Source organism: Nyctibius grandis, chromosome 11 (genome assembly GCF_013368605.1).
Source record: "Nyctibius grandis isolate bNycGra1 chromosome 11, bNycGra1.pri, whole genome shotgun sequence".
Taxonomy (NCBI): domain Eukaryota; kingdom Metazoa; phylum Chordata; class Aves; order Nyctibiiformes; family Nyctibiidae; genus Nyctibius; species Nyctibius grandis.
In genome coordinates this window covers 19,620,497-19,641,713 of record NC_090668.1, presented here as the reverse complement: position 1 = coordinate 19,641,713, position 21,217 = coordinate 19,620,497, and the positions used below count along the sequence as shown (strand labels likewise).

Genomic DNA, 21,217 nt, shown 5'->3' with positions numbered 1-21,217 from the left:
CTGTCCTCAGGCTGGTACTCAAGAAGCTGAAAGTGAACCTGCTGTTTGATGGACATTGAGTACAGCAATCCAGGCTCCCCAGAGGATAGAGGATGGCAGCTCATCTGCCTGAGGGAAGGACGTAGGCCCAGGAGAAAGGGGAGAAGCAGGGGGTAACTGAAGATCTTACTACTGTTCTGCTCTCAGCAGCTACCTGGCATTTTGTCTGAGTGAGTTTTGTGTATTGCTGTTGCTTTCTTACAAAAAGACGTAAGTTCTTTTTAAAAACAGACTCTTATTCTTTGGTTTTGGGGTGGGTTTTTTTGAAACTTAATCTTTACTTCTTGTGAGTCTCTGATTATTTAAAAAAAAAAAAAGTATGCCAGAATTCCAGATTAATAGCTTCAAACAATTTTGTTCATAGCAGTGAGAGGTGAAGGGGTAAGAGAATTGTGGGCTCTCTCCCTAGCTCTGTCAATGCCCTTGACAAGGTGCCTTTGACTAGGTCACTCCTCTGATTCAGCATCCCTGCTTGCAGTACTGCTCTCCTATCTCCCGGAGGGTATCCTGCGATTAATTGAGGGATATATCTAAATGGCTTTAGCATGCAAGTCGAAAGTCACCAGGGACAAAGCTGTTACTAGGGCAGGAATAAAGGTCAGGTCCTTGCTGACATCGTTGTCTTGAGTAATTAATACACTAATCTCTATAACTCCTCTTCAGCAAATATAATTTGGCCTCATCCGTTGTTTTGTTCATTTTTCTGTGGCTTAGCTTTGAGAGAACTAATGAAAAGAACTAGGTGGAAAATATAGCTTCTCACCGTATCTGCTCCCCTTAACCAGCCCTGTGCCTTGCTGCCCCTTGGCATCCTTTGCCCTTGCTTGTCTAAGGGCTTTGCAGAAAAGTCCCTTGGCCAGTTAAAAGACTCTTCACTGGATACCAAAACAAACTTATCCCTTGATTAGGCATTTGAGGAGTGATATCTGATTACTTGAATTACTAGGGAAACAGTGTGTGGAATTGACTGAAGGGGAGAGTTACATTTGATACCTTTTTTCTGTGGCTTTTTTTCTATGGAAAAGTGCGAGGCCAATGCCTAGAAAATATTACAGAATCTTGTTCCTGTCATGGTTTAAAGCTGGGCCGGCTATTAAAACCTGTGGCAGATGGTCTCTATTAACCCTCCTCCCCGCCCCCAGAAGGGGAAGGAAAAGAGAAAAGGGAGAGAGACTTACGGGTTGGAAAGTTAAAACAATTATAATTTACTGTAATAATGAAAAAGTATAATAATAATAATAGAAATAATCAAATATATACAAATATATATACAAAACCAAGATCGAGCTCCCCTGATGTCGGCCACGTCCCCACCGGCACTGCAGGGCAGGCTCCGGGCAGGCCCAGGCTGGGCCCAGCGACGGGCAGGAACTGGATTCAGGGACGCACGGATCGGGATCGGGGGCAGCAGGAAAACAGACAGAGTCCTCTTCGGACACTGGCCACAGAAGAAGGGGTGAGAGGAGATGAGACCCTTGTGATCCCCCCGCTTTATACTGAGAATGACGTGTATGGGATGGAATACCTTCGTTGGTCAATTTTGGGTCACCTGCCCTGTCTGCTCCTCCCTGCAGGTGCAACCTCCCTTCGGCTCTTCACTCATAAGCAGTGAGAAATTTAGCAGTGACCTTGGTTTCTCTAAGTACAGCAAGAGCCTTTCTGCATAACATTCCTACCGGTGCCTCAGTGATAACTACAAACTTCGAGCGTTATCAGTCCTAGAAGCAGACACTGTCTGCAAAACATGCAGTTAGTTTCAGAAAGTGCAGTTACTTAGAAGAGACTTAGCTGAAAGTAAAAATCACTGAAAGGAAAATTGGCCTGGTTTAGGCCAAACCAGGACAGTTCCCTTGGTGAAGCCTGCTGAAGGGCTGAGTAGCCATCCGTGACTGCAGGAAGGAGATGCTGGTAGTTTGGATTCTGTGACTGATATCACCCTGGGGCTCAGTGTTTCCGGATGGCTGCTGCTGACCACAGAGACTGTCCAGGATCTATGAGGGATCACTACCAGCATCAGCAGAAGATGCAGCAGGGCTTGGAGAGGAGCAGAAGTCAGACCGAGTGAATGTGTGTGGTGAAGCACAGTGAACAGAACAGTCCTTGGATGAACAAGAGGGAATATTCCCTCCAGGTTGCTACCCGGTAGGAAATCAAAGAAATGAAGAAAATCTCCCTGTCTCCTGTTCAGCTCTTAGTTCTGGTTTGTTGTACTTTCCATTCCTTTGTGCTTACATCCGTGTCTCAGTCAGGTATTGTTTTCTGCTTGAGTTGGGAACATTCCCTAAAGCTGTTCTGAGTGCGCAATACTCTTGTTCTCTTTCCCAGGCCAATTTTAGACTGAATTTTGGCAGATTACACAAGCGCAGAATGTTTACTGTCCTGTTTTACATCATCATTTTCCTGTATCATTTATTTTTCTTTTGACAGATTTTTAACACTGTCAGTCCAATATGCATCAGAGGTTGAAATATTACCATAATTCAGTGCATTGTGGGTAACCCCATGCAAATTGTTCTGTGAAGAGTCATGCTAAATTATGTTCTTGACAAAAAAAAGGCAAAACAAAGGCTTTTTTTTAAAAAAAAACCTTTTTATTCCTTGAATTTCAGAGCAGCTGCCAGAGGCACAGGTTGAAGCCAGTTGTTTGACATTCAGCACTACATGCAGCGATGCTCCTCCTCACAGGACACTGCTAAAAGGATGGAGTCGTGCACTGCAGTGGGTTTTCTATATGTGCATCTCTGATGTTTAGTTTTAAAACATTGCTAACTTGTCAAAGGAAAAATCTGAGTGAATGTTGGAGTGGCACAAGAGAGAAATGTCTCTTGCCGCTTTTTCTAACTCCATTGTACAAAAATCTATAGGAAACATTAGTTTTTGTAACTTAAAGGGCATCTAATGCTCTTGGAAGTGGCAGATCTGATCATATGTAGTGTTAGTTTTATATCTTTCTCTTCTTTTGTTCTCTATTACCAAGGTCATTTGCTTGGAAACTGCTGCTTTGTTCCTCCAAAAGTCTGTATACTTCCAAACTGAAGTGGTAATCCTTCTTTTGGACAAAATGCTTGATTGTCGTAGAAATGATTGCAATGTCACAAACAGAGGATTACAGTTTTCAGTGAAAATTATAAAAGCAGGCTGAAAAGGACTCCTAAGAAAAGGGCAGCTTGCTCTTATGCAAATTTTCTCAGGTAATACAGCTGCAAGATGAGAAATCCTGAAATCCTGTAATCTGGAGTCAGCATCATCTCTGCTGATAAAGGTTCGCCTGCTTTGCTGTGAATGGTCAGGTTTTCAAAAACTCTGAGACTTGTAGTTTATTTTTACAAGGCCCGTATGCTTCTCACCTGATGCTCTAGGGGGTGAAGCATTTATCACCTGCTATGCATTTGCTTCCTACTGGTTTCCATCTCTGAAAAAGCCAATGTGGAAATATCCACGGCAGAACAAGGGGAAGTGTAAGCTGCTTTTGTGTGAGTCACATCAGTTATCCCACTTGCTAGAGACAGCTGCCTCCCCCTCATCTGAGCTCTGTCTCTCTGATCTTGTCTCCCTTTCTTCAGTCTGTTCCTTACAGTCTTCAAAGACCTGAATTTCTTTTTCTCTTTCTCTCCAAAAGCACAGTAAGTGGAGATGTTAATGCCACCAGCACAGGCTCAGTTTATATAGGGGAAAAGGCTTATAGGTGGTTTGCAAAAGTTTGCATCCAACTGCCAGCTCTGGATGATATTCCTCCATGGTAAGTAAGTCCAAATATCTAAGGTCATCTGCATGTGCTGCTGGTCAGTTCCTCGTGGACAAGCACTACAGGTTCTTCTCTAATAAAGTAGCTTCAGTTTTGATCTCCATTTTTGTTTTCCTTTTAATAATTTTCCCATCCAAAATTAAGGTAAAAGTATCCATCAGCCATCTTAGTGGCTGTGAGTTTACTTTGTACCACGGGACATGTAGGCTGTCAATAAAATGAGCCTTTGGACTCAGCAGACCTGTAAGCCCTGGTTAGCAGTTGATGGCAGCTGTTTGGCCTGGAAGAACTTTCCTGATGTTTGATTTCTGACTGTGGAGTCCAAATTCCTGGGACTCATCTCAGGATGTCCCTCCTAACCCAGCCTCTTAAGGAAATGATCAGTGACTTGCCCTTGGGCCATCTGGTAAAATCTTCCTTTGACCCAGCTTTCTCATGTATTCTTTAACTCTTTATATGGTATTATTGTATTACATGTTTGTTACATAAACCTGTATTAAATCAGAGCGGACATCAAAGAGGGACCTGCAGTGCTTTTGCCTGAATTACCCTCAGTGTTATCAGCCATTCTCCAGGTGGCTAGTACAGAGCATCCCAAAGAAAGAGAAAAAAGAAATGGTCAGCTTTTCACTGTTATTGCCTGTTAATCTGTTAAATGTGATGAGCAGCAAGAAGAGTCCTCTGTCAGAATGATTGTGCTGACACTTGTAGGAAAACAGCCAACAAGCTCCTTGCTTGTACTCCCATCCTTCAGCTTCAAGGGGAGCAGTTACCAGGCTGGGGGAAGCCCTCTCCTATGCAGTGTCTCTTTCCTCTCTGATCTGAGCTGGGCATAGATGCTCTTTGTGCTTTCCCGTGTGCCTTTGGCTTGGAAAATCAATGACTCCTTTGTCATTTCAGAAGCGCTAATACAATAAATTGTAGAATTGTAGTTGCTTCCTGTCAGTGATCCTGAGGTTGTAAGGAGTGATAGGTGGGGAGGCCAGCTTTGATGGTGTTTGAAGATGACCAAAGAGAATTTGTGATATGGAAAAAATAAATTAGCCTGGAGGGAGTCATTTATAATTTAGGAAAAAAGTTTCAGGTAGCTCTTGAGTATCAGCATAAGAGGATGGACATACAGTGCATGAAAGGTTGGAGTGATGAAAATTGAAATGGGAGAGGAAGGTGCAGAGTTGTAGATGGCTGTATGAGGACATATTTAAAGTAAGTTTTTAAGGAGACCAACACACAGAGGGTCTCATGATAATCTCTTCTGAACATGTGTACATGATTATTCCACCATGGAAGCTGGCGTGTGGCATGTGATATGGTCTGGGCAGGAAAACCACCACCAGGTGGGAGCTCTGCTCTGAGGCTGTTGGCAGAAGGTCTCAGAGGAAATGAGTGATTTTGTGGAGAGCAGGCTTAGATCTGGAAAAAAGAAGTATGCTTCAAGGCATGATCAAAAGGCTCCAGAAGAAAACACGGGACCCTCAGGACTGGAATAATAAGAGACTGAGATTTGAATGCATTCTGGAGCTATTTGTGCTGCCCTGGAGCCACAAGTACATTGGCAGAGCTGGTAGGCAGCCAGGACGGGAACAGAGTGGGTTGCTGTGGGACCATGCTGGCTGGTTTATACACAAAGACAATGCTCGTATGTTGTCTGCTGTGTTATTTTTTATTTTGCTAAGGTTATAATTCACAGAATCAGATGAAGCCCAGGTTTTGTTCCTGTAGGAGTTGTAAGGAAACTAAGGAACAGAGGATTTGAACTACTAAAAAGAAATCATTAAAAATGGCCAGTTGACTAGATAGGAGACTGTCTAAAACATGTTTAACAAGGTGCTAATTATGATTCCTAATGTTTAAAAACTTACTCCATGGGATAAGAGAACCATCAAGAACAGAACCACAAGCACTGGAGTAACACAGGGATGGGAGTGTAGCAGTGCCTTGATAATATGGTGGAATTTTTTTTTGAAAGAGTTATAGGGACTGAAGGATGAAGGATAAATTGTATATAAAGTTTTGCCCATGGCTTTCAAGGGTGAACCAAGACTAATTTTCATGCAGATTGAACTGCTGGGCATCCCAGATGAGTCAGAGCTGATAAAAAGAAAGCTTCCTGCAAAAAAAGGCATCAAGAAATTTTGGGGCTTATGGAGTGAGACACAAAAGGACTCTGTGTAGTCAAAACCTAGTTAAAAGACTGGAAAAAATAGGTAGGATACCTAAGGCATCCTTGGAATGGAAAGAAATTGATAGTAAGTTGACTCCAGCTACCACTCTGTGAATTGGTGCTGGTCAATATTTATAATTTTAATCACTGGAAGGAAAGGAAAACAGTAAGATAATAAGATTTACTGTTTGCAGCTGATACAAATTATACAGTAGGAAGGAGGACTGAAAGATTGTGGATACTAGAATGGAAGATGAAACATAGGCAGTGGCAGGGTAAAGTGCGTTTGAAGGTATAGTTTAAAGTATTCAGACACATGGTTGGGCTCTGAATTAGCTCTAACCATTCAGGAAAACATAAGTAGCTATTATAAAGACAGCTTGATAAAGATGTCTGTGCCATGTGCAGCAGCAGCAATAAAGAAAAAAATGAATAAGATGCCTGCATGTGTGAAGAAAGAAGTAGACTTGGAAGATATTGTAATAATCCCTATAGATGTGAATGGTAATAACTCCTGTGGAGTACTGTGTTTGTTATGGGTCATTTCTTTTGTAAGAGACAAAGCGGTGATAAAGAGGGGCTAGAGAGAGCACAAGAAAATGTTTAGTGGCCTGGAAGGCAGCTTCAATACGGGGAAAGCATTAGGGATACTAGAGCTATTGAGTTATAAAGGGAAGGAATAAAGCATTACAGAATCACAGAATCAACTAGGTTGGAAGAGACCTCTGGGTCTTTGACCTAACACCACTGTGTCAACTAGACCATAGCACTAAGTGCCACATCTAGTCTTCTCTTAAATACCTTCAGGGATGGTGACTCCACCACCTCCCTGGGCAGCCCATTCCAATGCCTAATAACCCTTTCTGTGAAGAAATTTTTCCTAATGTCTAACGTGAACCCACCCTGGTGCAGCTTGAGGCTGGTCCTGTTGCTAGTGGCCTGGGAGAAGAGGCCAACCCTCACCTCACTACAACCTCCTTTCAGGTAGTGTGGAGGGCGCAGCAGTGTGCAGAAGTAACACTGAACGCTGTGTTGGTGAGAGGCTTTGCAGCGGTGTGGATGTTTGGCAGCAGCACAGCGGGAAGCAGGCTCTCCATCCCGTTGGATTCTCCTCTACATCACATTGCTGCCAGGCCAAGATGCAGTTTCACTGGTCTGCTAGTCCCTGTAACGCACTGGCATGGGAGCAGAGCGACGGAGATTAATGTGGGGCAGAGCGTTATCAGGCTGGAACAACGAAGGTGGTGTCTGGGACACGCTGCGTTGGTTTCCCACTAAATCTACTCTAGTGCCTCAATCCCTGTGTTGATGCAACAGTGAGAGGTACCATGATCCTGGCATCCCATTTTGGATGGGGAGGAAAAGCACACTAGTCTTGCTGTGTCCTTTTGACAAATATATAGAATAGAATAAACTTTCAGTTGGAAGGGACCTGTAACGATTGTGTAGTCCAACTGCCAAGATTTTGAAATACGCTATATTTTCATCACCTCAGTGACGGGAGGAATATCAGGTATTTTATTGGGATGAGAGGGGAAAGGCTGTAAGGTTTCCTCCATTGCAGTTTATAGCACAGTGATTTTCAAGATACAAACTACTTTGGAAGTTCTCAGTATTGTTACTTTAAATACTTTGCTTTAAAGCCACACAGAAAAATAATAAGGTATTGTGTAATATATATAGGATAACAAGGATATGAGGCCATTTAATGAAATTAAGATGCAACAATTGATTCTTTATGTAACACATAATTAACCTGGGGATCCCCATAGTGGATGGGATTATGAAGACGAATACCTTATTAAGACTTTTTAAAACAGGTTGGACACTTTATGAATAGCATCTGCATTTACATTAGCCAGAATAAAGTTATAAGAATCATAAATCCTTTTGTTCCAAGGCATGTGGTAATCACCAGCCAGGATTAGAAAATTATTTTCCTCCCATAGTGAAATATGGCCAAACTGGGTAAATTCATAGCTGAAAATAAGGCTTGGGTGGGCCAAGAGTCTGGTCACTTTTCAGTACAGTGAAGTTATTTATACAGGCAAACTTTTAAGTGGAAGTAGAGAGGGAGGAAAAGTGATCCAGGGATTAGGCTGCCAATTTAGGACTTGCAAAATTTCAACTTCTTGCTTTCCCAGACTACTTTTAAGAGCTAATTCATTTGACACAGATTTTCAGACACACTTAGAGCCCCACCTCACACTTAATCTTCAGATACCTCAGGCTATAGCCTGTCTGTGACTTGTTCCAGGTTCCACAGTGTTCAGATAGCAGAAAAAAGTATATATGTAAGAGAAAGTTATGGACAGACTACTGATGAATTTTCAAGGCACCGTCAGATGGGGTGATACCAGTTAACCTGTTGGAAATACTGAGAGCATGGGGAAGAAAGATTCTTTCTTGAATAAAGCTCTTGATTGTCACCAATGCAAGGTAAACCACTTTCTTTCCTCTTACTGCCCTAGAATCCCCACATGACTTTGAACAGTTCCCTAGTTCTGTTCCCTGTCTGCCGAGTAGGAGGCTTAAGTATCCTGGAGCAGCATTTATTTTCCTTTAGGAATTAGCATGTTGGTTTCTTTTTCTTTTATTAAAAAAGAGCATCTTCCATTGTTTTTGTTAGCTCTACTATCAAAAGCTTGCCCTCCAGACTGGCACTTCCAAGAGCACTCTTCTTCTTTGGATGGTGCAGGCAGGCTTCTCCTCCCCAGAACTGTTTGCTGTCCTTAAATCGGAACTTGAGACACTCCTGACCCTGTCACTGTGAAACAATGCAGACTCCTCCAAAGTGCTCAGTTCTGGCCTGGCATATCACTTACTCGGCCTCTTCAGTTCTGTTTGAAAAGACACTGTGGGACAGGGTGAAAGATTGCTCAGTTCCTGCGAAGAGAGGGATAATCTGTTGATGCTAGTCCAGGTCCATCCAAACCCTAAAAAATAGGTCCTTAGCATGTCACACGGTAATGAATGAGACAGAAAACCGATGTACTACTCAACTTTATTGGAAAGCAAGAAGTCCCCAAAGAATAGCATCTTCCTATATGGTTTGTCTGCGTAGGGGAAAATATCCTTATTTCTCTTTCTCTTTTTGTTCATCTTTTATTCCAGACATGACCACCCTTCACAATTATAGCCCACATTAAAACAAAAAAAAAGCATAGTCTGTCCCTGTGCTATTCAAGGAACAGTCTGGTACCCTGCACCACCTTCAATCTCATACAGCAATGCAGAACAGGTATAACAGCATCCAATGGATGTGGAAGCACTCCCTATCCAACTAGTTCCTCTCTGTATGACAGTGCAGTCTTTGGGGAGGTAAGAAGTTAAAGCCACCCCTGTCTCCATCCTGGATAATTTGCAGTTTGTTCACATAAAACATGAGACAGGAGCATGTGGGATAGAGTGGCCAAGCAAAGTGGCCAGCTGAGATTGGAAAACATAACACATAATTTCTTTGGCTCTTCCAGCATATGGTGATCTGGCCATATGTTGAGGATGGAGTAATTCACGGGAGTCAGTTAAGGAAGGGAGAAACAATGCTGAGGGTGGAGCAGAGAACGAGAAGCTGGGAAGGGAGAAAAGGATGGAGGGAAAGGACAGTGGGACAGCTGTGGAAATGCTGTGAGGGAAAGGTGTGGATATGGGAATGTCGGACAAAATAGCAAGTCAGTATAGTGGAAAGAAGGAGGAAACCCTTTCCTGCAGTAGACCTGGAGAATTTGTAATCTAAATAATTGTTTTGCTGGAGAACTTGGCCACAAGTTTTTCTGTTTGCTAAATCCCCAGTTCTCCTATGAGCAGGTTGTGCAGGACTCTTTCTCCAGGAGATCAGAGGGAGCAGTTATTTCATCTTCCCATTCACTCCATTCCTTGAACAGTGTTGCCTGTAATATATGTATCTTTAGCCAGGGAAAGAGTCCATTTGAATGATTAAAACAGTAACCATTTCCTTGTTTCTGTACCCAAGAAGCGTGCTGAGCCCCAGCTCTGGCAAAAAAACAGCTGAGTTCAGCAAAAGTTTTGTGAGGGGATTCAAGACAAGCTGGGCCATGTTTCCTTCCTGTGTGGCCAAAGTACCAAATGTAATGAGGACACACATTCAGAGCTAGGCACACCTCTCCACAGGTGAGAAGGGGGTAGAGGTTTCCATTAGCATTCCTCTTGTTATCATTCCTCTATATCAGCATCCATTGACCTCAACAACCCTTCCTTCTTTCTCATCCTTTTATCTTTCCTGTCCTTTTATCTTCTGTCTCTAACTTCAGTCCCTCTCATCTTTCTTTCTAGAAATTCCCGCTAGCCTATTTTTTTATTGCATCTTCAGCCTTTTCTGCTTGCTTAATCCTCTTGAAATCTTTTGGCCCAAATTCCCATTCCCTTCACTTCATCTGTTTTGCATGCTGTACCTGCTGCTTAGGGATCTCTGGGGCATGAGAAAACCTGGCTTATTCCAAACTGTCCTAGTTGTCTAAATAGCCTATTCCCTAGGGTATGTCTGCATATTTTTCATTCACAGGGGTTGAAAGGACAGTATCTTTCAGGGCTGGCCCAAGCTGAAATTAAGGCTGCAAACACCAGGCACTGAATGTTTCATTCAGCTCCCTGGTTTATTCTCTAGAGCCTCCAAATGGTTTCTATTAGTATGCTGAGGGAGAGCTCACTGATGGAATTAGTGAGAAACCAGACTGTCAATTTATTTATACCCAGCCTTAGGGCATAACCGTTGTGCATGTGTAAAGCTATTGAGATGCAGAGAATATTCTGTAAGTGTGTATGTATATGTGTTGACTAGAAGTGAGTTTGCAGGGAAAAACTGTTGCCCCAGGGACTCAGCAGTGACCAAAAGTGGGAGAGGCCGCTGCAGTGGCCACGCTGCATGCCAAAGATCCCTTTTCTCTGAGCACAGGAAACAATCAATCCCTCTGAAATCTCTTGTCTACTTGTGTTTATTAGTATCTTGTAACTCTAATTTTACTGTAGCTCTAGTTACCATTGTGAAGAAATTTCTAATTTAACTTCTGGAGTCCTTCCACCTTCTTGAACAATATCCGCATTATGAAACAGTTGCTGCCTTTGGTTCCAGGAGTGTTTCAAGCATATGAGCAATGAAAAACAGAGTTTTCCCATTGCATTGTCATTTTGCCTGTGAAGCATTTTGAGGGCAAGCTGAGAGAGATTGGAAACACTTAGCTGTGGATATTTATTTGATATATCAGTACTGAGTATGAATGAACTGTTTTTCCAGTATGATTTGATCAATTTTGTTCAGGAAAATTTGTATTGATAATGTCCTGGCCAAATGATGAGTCAAGGAATAGCTTTTTTCCTGCTCCCCAGTTTCCTATTACTAAGACAGTGTCAATTAAGAGATGCAAGTGAGCATCCTACTGCCCCAGCTGTTATGCTAGCAACAGTTTTGGCAGAAAAGGCAAGAAATTAATTGGTCTAACTAGACCAAGAGTTAATAGACTGAGTGTCTGTTTCATTCATCTGATTGGCTGTGTTGCCTACCTCTGGAATTTGTTTCTTTCCATGAAAAATAAACATATCCAAAACTTGGACTGTTATTAGGCATCACCTCCTCCTATGCAGTCTGTTGCAGTATGAAAATGTGAAAAGGGATTAGGAAAATTTGTTTAGCTCCATTATTCTCTGTAATAGCCAGGAAACAATTAACCTGTTATCCCTTCACATGATGCTGGCAAAAGCCTGCGTGACAGGGCCCGTGGGACCAATGGACGTATTTGTAGTGCGCAGTGGAATATCATGCATCAAGCTGATGCTGGTCCAGACTGATACTTGCATGTAACAGAGAGTTGAAACCATGCGATGTGAGCTGATCATCAAAGTAGGATAGCTTTGTTAGCATGTTTCTGAGGCTGGACTAAATGGGACTGATGAGCTTGTCTGCAACTTTCTGGTGCAGAGATAGTGTTTCCTGATTCAGAATTTGCTTAGATTCTGCTGGCTTGGAAGACTTTGCACCATGCTCCACTGCTCACATAGGCATGTCCAAAGGAGGACAGAGCCATAAAGCATTGTGCTAGACAGAAAGATGAGGTCATGGAGAATCCAGACTGGCAGGACCATGCAGGGGAGGTGCTGTCAGGCAGAGGCTTCGTCCTGTGCAGCTGTGTCAAAAGGACCATATACTGTCACTACATGTAGAGGCAACACAGCTTCACTGCCGTGGAGTTGTGCTTCCGACCAGCATATTAACCAAACCAAGGTGCGCCACTTCTACTGTTCTTTTCTTCTTTCTTGCATTTCTTGTAGAATATTTTCACAGCTGAGTTGTAAGCACAGTCTCAAACTGTTTACAAGTGTGTGTGCTGCACAGCTACAAGGGAAATGCCTGGAGCCCAAGCTTACCTTTTGGCAATGCAAGAGGGATCGATTATTAACCACTACACCAGCTTCTGGCATTGCTGGCAGATGTCATCAATAACATTAGTTTGATATGTCAGTTCTGTCAACAGCTTCAGTTTAATGGTAGTCATGCTACACACCTCCCGCTCCACCCTCTGCTGAGAGCTGAGGAGGGAGAAGGAGAGAATTATCTGAGTTAAAAAATACAAGTCTGTGTTTGAAGTGAATAAAATATGTTAACAAGTAATCCTCTAGCTGATGTTTCCAGCTGTTACTCCTGAGCTGTCTGGTATCAAAGCAATACGGGTCCACCGTACAGCAGCTAACTTCAGTGCGTGAGCAATTACTGTCTGAGGCTTCTGAGGTATATTATAGTTTTATTATTATTATTTCTCTGCTCATAGTTTCTTAAGGCCTCTTCATATCTTGAATAAAGCTCCAGGGAATCATAAAGCCACAGGCTGAGTTTTAGCACAGTCACTATTCGCATCTCCTGGATTGATAGGTACTTAGTATGTTGCCTTGATCTTGGAAGCAAGACCCTGAGATGCACCCCAGGGAAAGCTGCGAGATATTCTTTGTAATTTTTGTCCCTGAGAACATATCTCTCTTGCTGTGGAAATGACATCTTTTTGCTTAGAAGTGTCACCACTTCTGCCTGGCAATTGTAAGTCTGCCACACTAAAATATCTTAAGTCTTTTAAAGTAAAATAATATAACATTTAGGAATCTATGCAGAGCTGCTAAGCACTCTCATTGTTTTGCGTTAATGACCCTTGGTTCCCATAAGCCTCTCCATTTTCTTACTATTATTAATTATTACTATAGTTCATTGTACCTCGATTTTGCTTGGCAAAGCTTGCAATGGAGATGAACAGGATGGAGAGAAGAAAAGGAGTCAGAGATTTGCCCACTGTGATAAAAATACTTAAGAGACTGTTCTGAGAGCAGAAGTCGGTTCTCCAGAGACCCTAGACCCTGCCTAGCACTGGGGCTGCGTTTTCCCAGATTGTTTGTGTGCTCTTCTGGGCAGGTCCTGCGCTTATCTAGTTGTCCAGCTACTCCGTATGTTTGAGCTGTGTACTGTGTTGTGTTGTTTGTGTTCATCACCGTAATTACAGATTCACGCTTCGCTCACAGGATCTGAGAAAGGAAGCAGAATTACATCATCTTTACTATAGGAAAATGTATTTTTTTTCAGATAGAGCATTTGTAATACCAGATGATATTTGCATATGCTGGATCTGCTAGAGACAAAGTGATGATTTTCACCCTGTCCAAGTAGTTTGTGTCCTCTAACAAAAATGCACAAAAAAAGCCTTGCAAGAGAGCTGTAGTTTATTGGAGAAATCTCTTCTTTCTTCCATCCACCTGCATGTTTTTGGCTCGGAAATAATCTCTTTCAGTTCTACAGAGCTGCTCAGACCAAAAGATCCCAAAGCACTTTGCAAATGCAACAACTTTATACAGAAAAAAAAAAAAACACAAACCAGCAAGAGATCAGAGCTCAGCCTCGTTACGGATTAGCAGAACATGTATGGGCTTCATTATCTGTAAGATGTATACTAACAAATATCTAGTAGAGAGTCAAGTACAGGCCATGCTGGCATGGAGCTCACACCATGCATAAGGCTAATGCCAGGACTGTCAGTGTGGACTCCTGAGAGTTGCTAAGGAAACAGTCTTGGAAATGGAGCTGGAGCTCTCGACTGGCTGCAGAGATGTTTTGTGCTGCAAAAGCGCATGGAGTTGATACTGGCAGAGGCAGTAATTGTTCAGCAGTTGATTCAACCCCTGATGTGACAGCATTAAGGAATACATGGGATGCGGTCACTAAATGCCAAAGATGAGGGGTTTTGCAGTTTCTTAGTTTCTTTTTAGTGTATCTGAGCTTTATTGGTCTCCCACCCTCTCACGGCTTGGATGAAACTACCATTGATTACATTGACTTACTCCTCTGCAGGCCCTTGGTGTGTTCCTTCTTTGCTAGATCTTTATTTTATTTTTTTAATTAGTGAAAAAAACAAAACCAGGCTATTCATAATCGGGGTTCTTCCAAGCAAGGATCCACAGCTTGGAGGAGTCCTCCCTTGAAAGATGATGTAGATAATCTAAAACCTGTTTGTGCTTCTTGGTCTATGCTTATCTCTGCTAGAGAGACATCAGCTTTTAATAGACTGAGAAATTCCTTAGAGGTGTTTGTTATTTTGCAATTACTTTGCAATTGATTTTCTTAAAAAACAATTCATAACTTATTAAAGATCTCTTCCTCCGTTTCTTCCCCCCACCAATTTCCTTTTCCATCTTTGCTGCTGCCCAGTGTTTACAATCATAGGACCTATTTTTTTCCTATTGCTTAGGGAGATGACTCGTCTACAGAGAGAAAGAAAAAATGAGTCCTAATGATTTGTAAAAGTGGATTAACAGTCAGATCCTCCTGGGGTCTGAGTCTAATTCTTACAATGACTTCTTTTGCAAACCTAGTCGAGGCAGTTAAACTGTTTGCCTCCGTTTCCCCATTTGTCAAATAAAGGCTATTTTAGAATAGCTTCTGTAGACCAAGTGTTGTCAGTTAACTTGCAAATGATTCTGTAGGAGAAATTTCCATATGTAGCAAACGTGAACAAACCCCTTATTCAGAATGAAAGGAGGAATGTTAAGAGTTGTCCTGCAAAACAAGCCTGACTCTTTCCATGCACCTGTGAAATGCACACTCAGCACTGAGACTTTCTGCCTCTCTCTGTCAGGGTCTGCAGCTGGGAACTCAAGAGCTGGAGGAGATGGGAAGCAAGTTTTGCCTTGGTTTGCTCATTCTGCACCTCAAATCCCTGCCCTGCAGCAAGAAGGTGATGGCTCAGGCAGCACTCCTGCTAGATCTGGAGGAGGAGATAACAGACTGGGCACAAAGGTCAGTGATAGTATTCAGAGGGTTGTCCTGTGATAATCAAGTTGGTGGGGATATGTTTGGAGTTTTAAACCTGCAGAAATGGACTCTTCTTATGGCTGAGATTTGCATCTTGGGAACTGGAGTGTATTGAGAGTAATCGGACAAGAAGATACAATCGACTCCCAAAGAAACTACTAAAACGGTGGTTCCCTGCCCTGCAGCTGTCCATGTGGATAAAAATGGTGAAAGAAAAGAACCTGATTTCTATTTTCCAGTGAACTTCCATTTTTTCCTCTCAAAACTGTTTACTGGAGCATAGGGATGGTGCTGTCCCAGAAAAAATGAATCATCAGGAAACATTTTTCTACTCACAGGAGTGTCAGGTGATGGTCTGTCCACATCAGATCCTCCATGGAGAGGATCTCTTACAGGGAAATCATTCTCTAAGAGCTACAGGGCAGGGAACAAATATTGCAGGTGAGAGAAGGACTTTGACTCAATGATCTTAAAGGTCTTTTCCAACATAAATGATTCTATGATGGCATGATTTAGAAACTGTATGCCTGATTCTGCAAAGATTCTTCCAGACATTCCTCTCTTCCTCACTGAATTGAGTCCTGCGGACACTTAAGAGCATAAGTTTGTGACTTTTTGGTGCATAGAATGAAGTTGTGATCCTACTGATTATTTAAGAGATGTTTTTCCAAATCGCAAAATTAATTTCTTTGCTCCCTACATTCGATGGGTTGTATTTAAGTGAGGTTGCCCCATTATAAATATATGAGGAATTTGTCCTGGATAAGCGTCAGTGTGGGATTCTTCAGCTTGAATTTGTGATGAAGCAGAAATATATATATTCTTTCTAGACCAACACCACTTGTTAGTGCTATGTGCAAGCACATATGCTTGCAATAATGTTTTTCCAAGAGAAATGGAGAAAGAAAACTTAGTGATGTGATATGATTTGAAGCTCCCCAATGGGTTTGTCATCAAAGCGCTCTCTCAGCTTCATCAATGAAAAGCAAGTTTTTCAGTTGCAGAAATGCCGCCATAATTTATAGCAGCTTCCAGTCTTCCCCCTGCAGGAATACTTAACCGACATTACCACCACCTGTTCCTCATGCCGAAAACCATTCTTACAAGCTTGTTCGCAGTTTCTAATGTTTATGAGGGACAATGAAAAAAGAGGGAAATGTAGAGACATTCCTTTGGATTAGCTGCGCTCACTTGTACGTGTGAAAATATAAACGAAGCAATTAACTTGTATACTAAACACCATCAATGTCTTGGACAGCCATCCAACATATCATTGGTATATCATTAGAGAGTGCTACTGAAGCCTGGCTGGGTGGATGGATTTGAGATATAAATCAAACTCTCACTTTTTAACTAGAGCTAGAAGAGCCTTTGTATGAAAATAACTTCTCTTATGGGAAGAAAAACATTGAACCCTGACTAACCTCAGACACTGAAAAAGAGCCATCTGGTCACACTAGCTCAGTGAGCATTTTCCCTGATCTTTGCAGTTTTCTGTTACTATTTTCTTTAGTTGGTTTTATATTAATGAGGATTCATTCCATTTTCCCAATATTGTGTGGTAGTTGATCAGCACCCAAATGATAGTAAGAAGCTCTGTAATTACAGATAGTTTTAAAGAAGTTAACAACAAAAAGTTCCCTACTTTGTAAAACTCCCCTATTGTTCCACATGTGTCCATGGTAGCTGAAAGTAAAGCCTTCTGTCCCTTCAAGTTTGGCCAGCATTAGTGAGTACCTCCATGGCATCCAGGGATATAATGTCACTGCTAAAAGGCAACATGACAGTCACTTGTTCGTTTTCAACCCACTGGGTAGAATTGCACGTTTGTGGAATTTTGGTAGCTTAGGTGCAATTTGTTACCATTTGCAGACCAGACAAACAGCTGAATTGTTTAATTCCACCTAGATATGTCATATTGCAGGAGCTTGTTGCAGAAGATTGGGGGAAGGGAGACGCAGAGACCAAAGGGTTTGCTAGCATATTCCTTTTAAAAATAAATAATTCATGGAAAATGATTGTGCAGTATATTGATTCTGATTCTGAAAATTAATACTTTGCTGCTGAGTTTCTGTGAGTATCACGAAGAGAATTGCATGATTTGATTTTAGTGGGGATAGGAGCCCTATTGGAACTAACAGAAGAATGCAGGATACAGAGAGCACACTGATACAGGCAGGAGGGCAGCTATTTCTATACTGTTCTCTCAACTTACAGACTTTGGGGGGAAAAAAAAAAAGATTATCAAAACATTTCTCTGGAGGAAGCTGAGGGGAGTACCACTCAGTCTAATCTTACTCTGTAGAGATTAAGTCTAGTCTAGCTCTTGTAGGTAGCACAAGGAGGTCACCAGAGCCTTGCATCTTACTGGTGGTATATCATTGCATCAATGGAGAGTATACTCTGCTGCTTCCTAGACTAGACTCGTCTTTATGGGTTTAAGGAGAATGAAATGTTTGTAGTTTAAAACTAGCTCTGTTGTGTTCTGTGGTTACCACAAAAATGCACAGCATCCTTGAATACTTCCTATACTCTCTGCTTCTGAAAGTGTAAGTAGATGTAAATGAAAATACCCAGGTGTTCGTGTACCTTTGTGTGCTCATTTTGGGTATTTTTGGTCTGACTGTGCTTGGGCGTCCTTCAGGTGCAGCACAGAAAAAGTCTGGGCAGTTACCTTCTGCAATTTTTTTCTTATATGCTTTATATCATGAACGGTGCTGACTTTAAACAACTTGCAGGCTATCCTTATTCTAGAAGTCTGCACTGTCCTGGTCCCAGGAAATTATATGCACGATACATATTTTAGTGGGAAGCAATGACTCTGTAGTGAATGTTTTCTGGTAAAGGCAAGCGTGTCCCAAAGACTGTCCTGCTGGCATGCCTAGAAAAAGGTACAAATACGGGTGATTCTTATCAGAGCATCATTCACCAATATCAAAAGAAAAGATTTATTACTGTTCAACCTTGATGAGAGCGTAAGCTTTATTTAATTGTTAGGGTTTTGTTTTGTGGAAAGCAAGCTGCAATTAAGCTGTGAGCAGTGCGATAGATTGCATAGTCCTTATGTTAAATATGTCTATCTTGATCTAATGTGTTTCCTAAATATGTGTTTCTGAGTGCCCATCTCTGTAGTACTGTGGGTGACAGGTCAAGCCATGGAACAAGAAGTTAATCCAGCACTGGATATAGCTGACTCCCAGATGAAATGTCTCATTGCAAAGGTACATAGATCAAAAGCTGTGGAGTCAGAGGTCTCTTCTGTTGTGAAATCCCTGCAGTTCATGTCCTGCGTTTGTCTCTCTTTGTCCTGGTGTCTGGTGCACGTGGCATTGACTTGGCATCTCAGCATCTCCCTCCGACAGCAAACATTTTCACCTGTCAAGGTTTATAACTGTATGTGTCTTTTAAATTTCCTCTTCAGGCTGTCTCTGCTCTGGATATTTTGCAGCCTTAGTCTTTCACCACTGCTGTGAAGGGGATGAAGGATTAGGCTGGACCCTGCCTGCTTCCCTGAATTACACTATTTGCTGTGCACTTTATATAGCTCTGTCAGAATCAGTGGTTAGCAAATTGGAGTAAGGTAATAGCTGTCAGGGCAGTGATTGGTCTAATGGGGGCATCCTGTGTGAATGGGGGATTTCTCACATCACATCAGGTCCGTCATGTTCAGCATATTGTCTCCAATGAGTCAAAGAAAGGTGGAAGAAACCTTTAGCAGACCTAAATAAATATGGTTAGGTACATAGGCAAGAATTTCTTCTTGTCCCCAGTCTACAGTCTATCTTTCCCTTAAAGTCTGAACTGTAAATGGAGTCATTTACAAGCATCAGTGGGGTAGCTGTTGTAATAAGTTCTCAGCAGAAGCAGAGTAGCAAAGTAGCTGCATCTGAGAAGTAGTAAAGGGGGCTGAACTTCCATCAGTGGGGCTATACGTCTAGTAGGACAGTAGAGTGTTTCCTCTAAAGCTGAGAAATCCTTGGACATCATAAAGTTGGCCGAACAGCTCTGTGTCACTGGTCCTCAACATGTCTATACGGCAGCTGTCTCATGAACATGCCAGAAGTTGGAGAAGTTATAAGATAAGATACATTAGAACTACAACGTGTGATGGTGAGGAAGAGGAATTAAATTGCTCCCTGTATTAGCCAGTCTCTTAATTAGCAACCTGTGCTCCTGAGACACTTCATATTCACTCTCACACTTATCCAGGCAGTATCACCCTCATGTTGCACAAGACGTACTTAGTTGTTTGTGGCTTTTCTTTTCACAAGTGATATTTAGGTGTTTTTCTGCACCAACTAGCCCTTTTTCCACCAGCATTCAATAGGATTGGTCTTATGGACCACTCTGACAAGGTCAAAGGCCAAATATATGGAGAATTTTCTGGGCTTTGCAACATTTTCAAAAAAAAACAAAGCTGTGTGTCAGGTGCTCATACAGGCACTTTATTCTGCCCTTTCCCAGACTTGGCCTCAGAAGCACACTATTGCCATGCTCCAGGAAGAATCACTAATTTGGTGTTTCCAGCCTCCCTCCGTGCCTTGCATTCAATTCTGGCATTCAGAACCTCTCTGCTGGGAAAACGAAATGCCAGCCTGTACTTCGGACATCATGGTTTTTGATAATAAATGTCATGCCTCTTTTGCTGTAAAAGCAATTAGGTTTTAAGTCAACGCTGTCCAGGTAACTTCACATCTGTCGTGACCCCAAAAGAGGATGGGAAGTGACTTTGTTCTCTTAAAGCAGGTTAGAGAGAGAGAGAAAGCAAGAGCAACCCCGCACTGTAGGTATCCTCCCCTTCTTCCTCATGGTTTGAACTGATGGCACATTCTTTCATTTTCTTTTTCTCTGCCCTACACATTGTGCTAGGAAATGTTTTGCATTCACTGTAGCCATTTATACAAGACACATCTTATATCCTGAGACAGGCTTTTGCAAAGTCATTATGCATTATCTGCTGACTCAGATATTATTAATCTCCTGTGTTTTTTCATCATTTCTTACCTTTCTTGAGCAGAGCCAAATCTTCCTTCACCTCAGTGGTAAATATGTCTAGCTCTGCTATTAATCAAAAGCAGAAGACTTAATCACTGCTCCGGTCCTTTGTCCAGATGTAATCTTTTCATCTTCCATACACTGAGCGAAGTTAGATTGGTCAGCGTGTGGATGGCAAATCCAAGAATTGACAAGACAGATTTGCAGATCATTTGGAACTGTGCTTGCTCTTCTTCTCTACCGCACTGATGCATCGTCGTGATCCTGGATAGTATTGAACTGTTGGTTTTCCGATCTTTTCACTATAACGCACCTTCCCCTGATTACGGCTGTGAAAGCAATTCCACTAATCTTTTAAGCTACATGGCCAAAATGTGATTCAGATCACACTAAAGTGAATTAGAGGAAATGAAGCAGACAAGAAAGATGAAAGTTCGAGCAACAAAATGATGCAGATAGAGCAAAGTGTGCTTGCTTCACTTGGGACATCTTTAGTGCATCTTTGAATAGCAGAAATGTAGCATTATATTTGTGTGCAGTGATGGGAAACGGCTCCCTTGCCTGGTCGTTTGGGTCTTCCTGTAATTACAGGAAGATTATACAAGCTGGAACAAATTTCAACTGAAGTGTTTGAGTGCAAGACAGCACTTTGTCCTGCAAAATACCCCATCACCTCACAGGCAGGGTGCACCAGCAGTTGTGGCATCCAGTCCCCCAAGGCAGACCGGACAGTTGGACTCTGGCGAGTCCTCTGACACATGGATGAAGATGAAAGCGCTTTTTCATCATTTAGTGAATCTAAACCCATGGGGAAAAAATCAGCAGGAATTATTTGACTGTTTTGATTCAGATTTCTGTTTGATTTAAGCTTCATTTTTCTTTAATTAAAGATTTGGTGCATTTTTAACCTTGATCATCTGTAGACATTAAATACTTTATGACAGCTTTCCGAAGAGGAGGTTGTTCATTGATTCTA

The 21,217-nt window shown here is 42.0% G+C and overlaps 1 protein-coding gene across 1 annotated transcript in view; it reads left to right on the top strand.

Annotated features, from left to right (window-relative positions):
* AGBL1 (AGBL carboxypeptidase 1) overlaps positions 1-21,217 on the top strand; it is a 262,527-nt gene that overhangs the window by 160,100 nt on the left and 81,210 nt on the right. Inside the window, exon 22 of the mRNA XM_068410767.1 lies at positions 15,071-15,231. Coding sequence (XP_068266868.1) covers positions 15,071-15,231 — 161 coding nt within the window. The remainder of the gene's footprint in view (positions 1-15,070; positions 15,232-21,217) is intronic.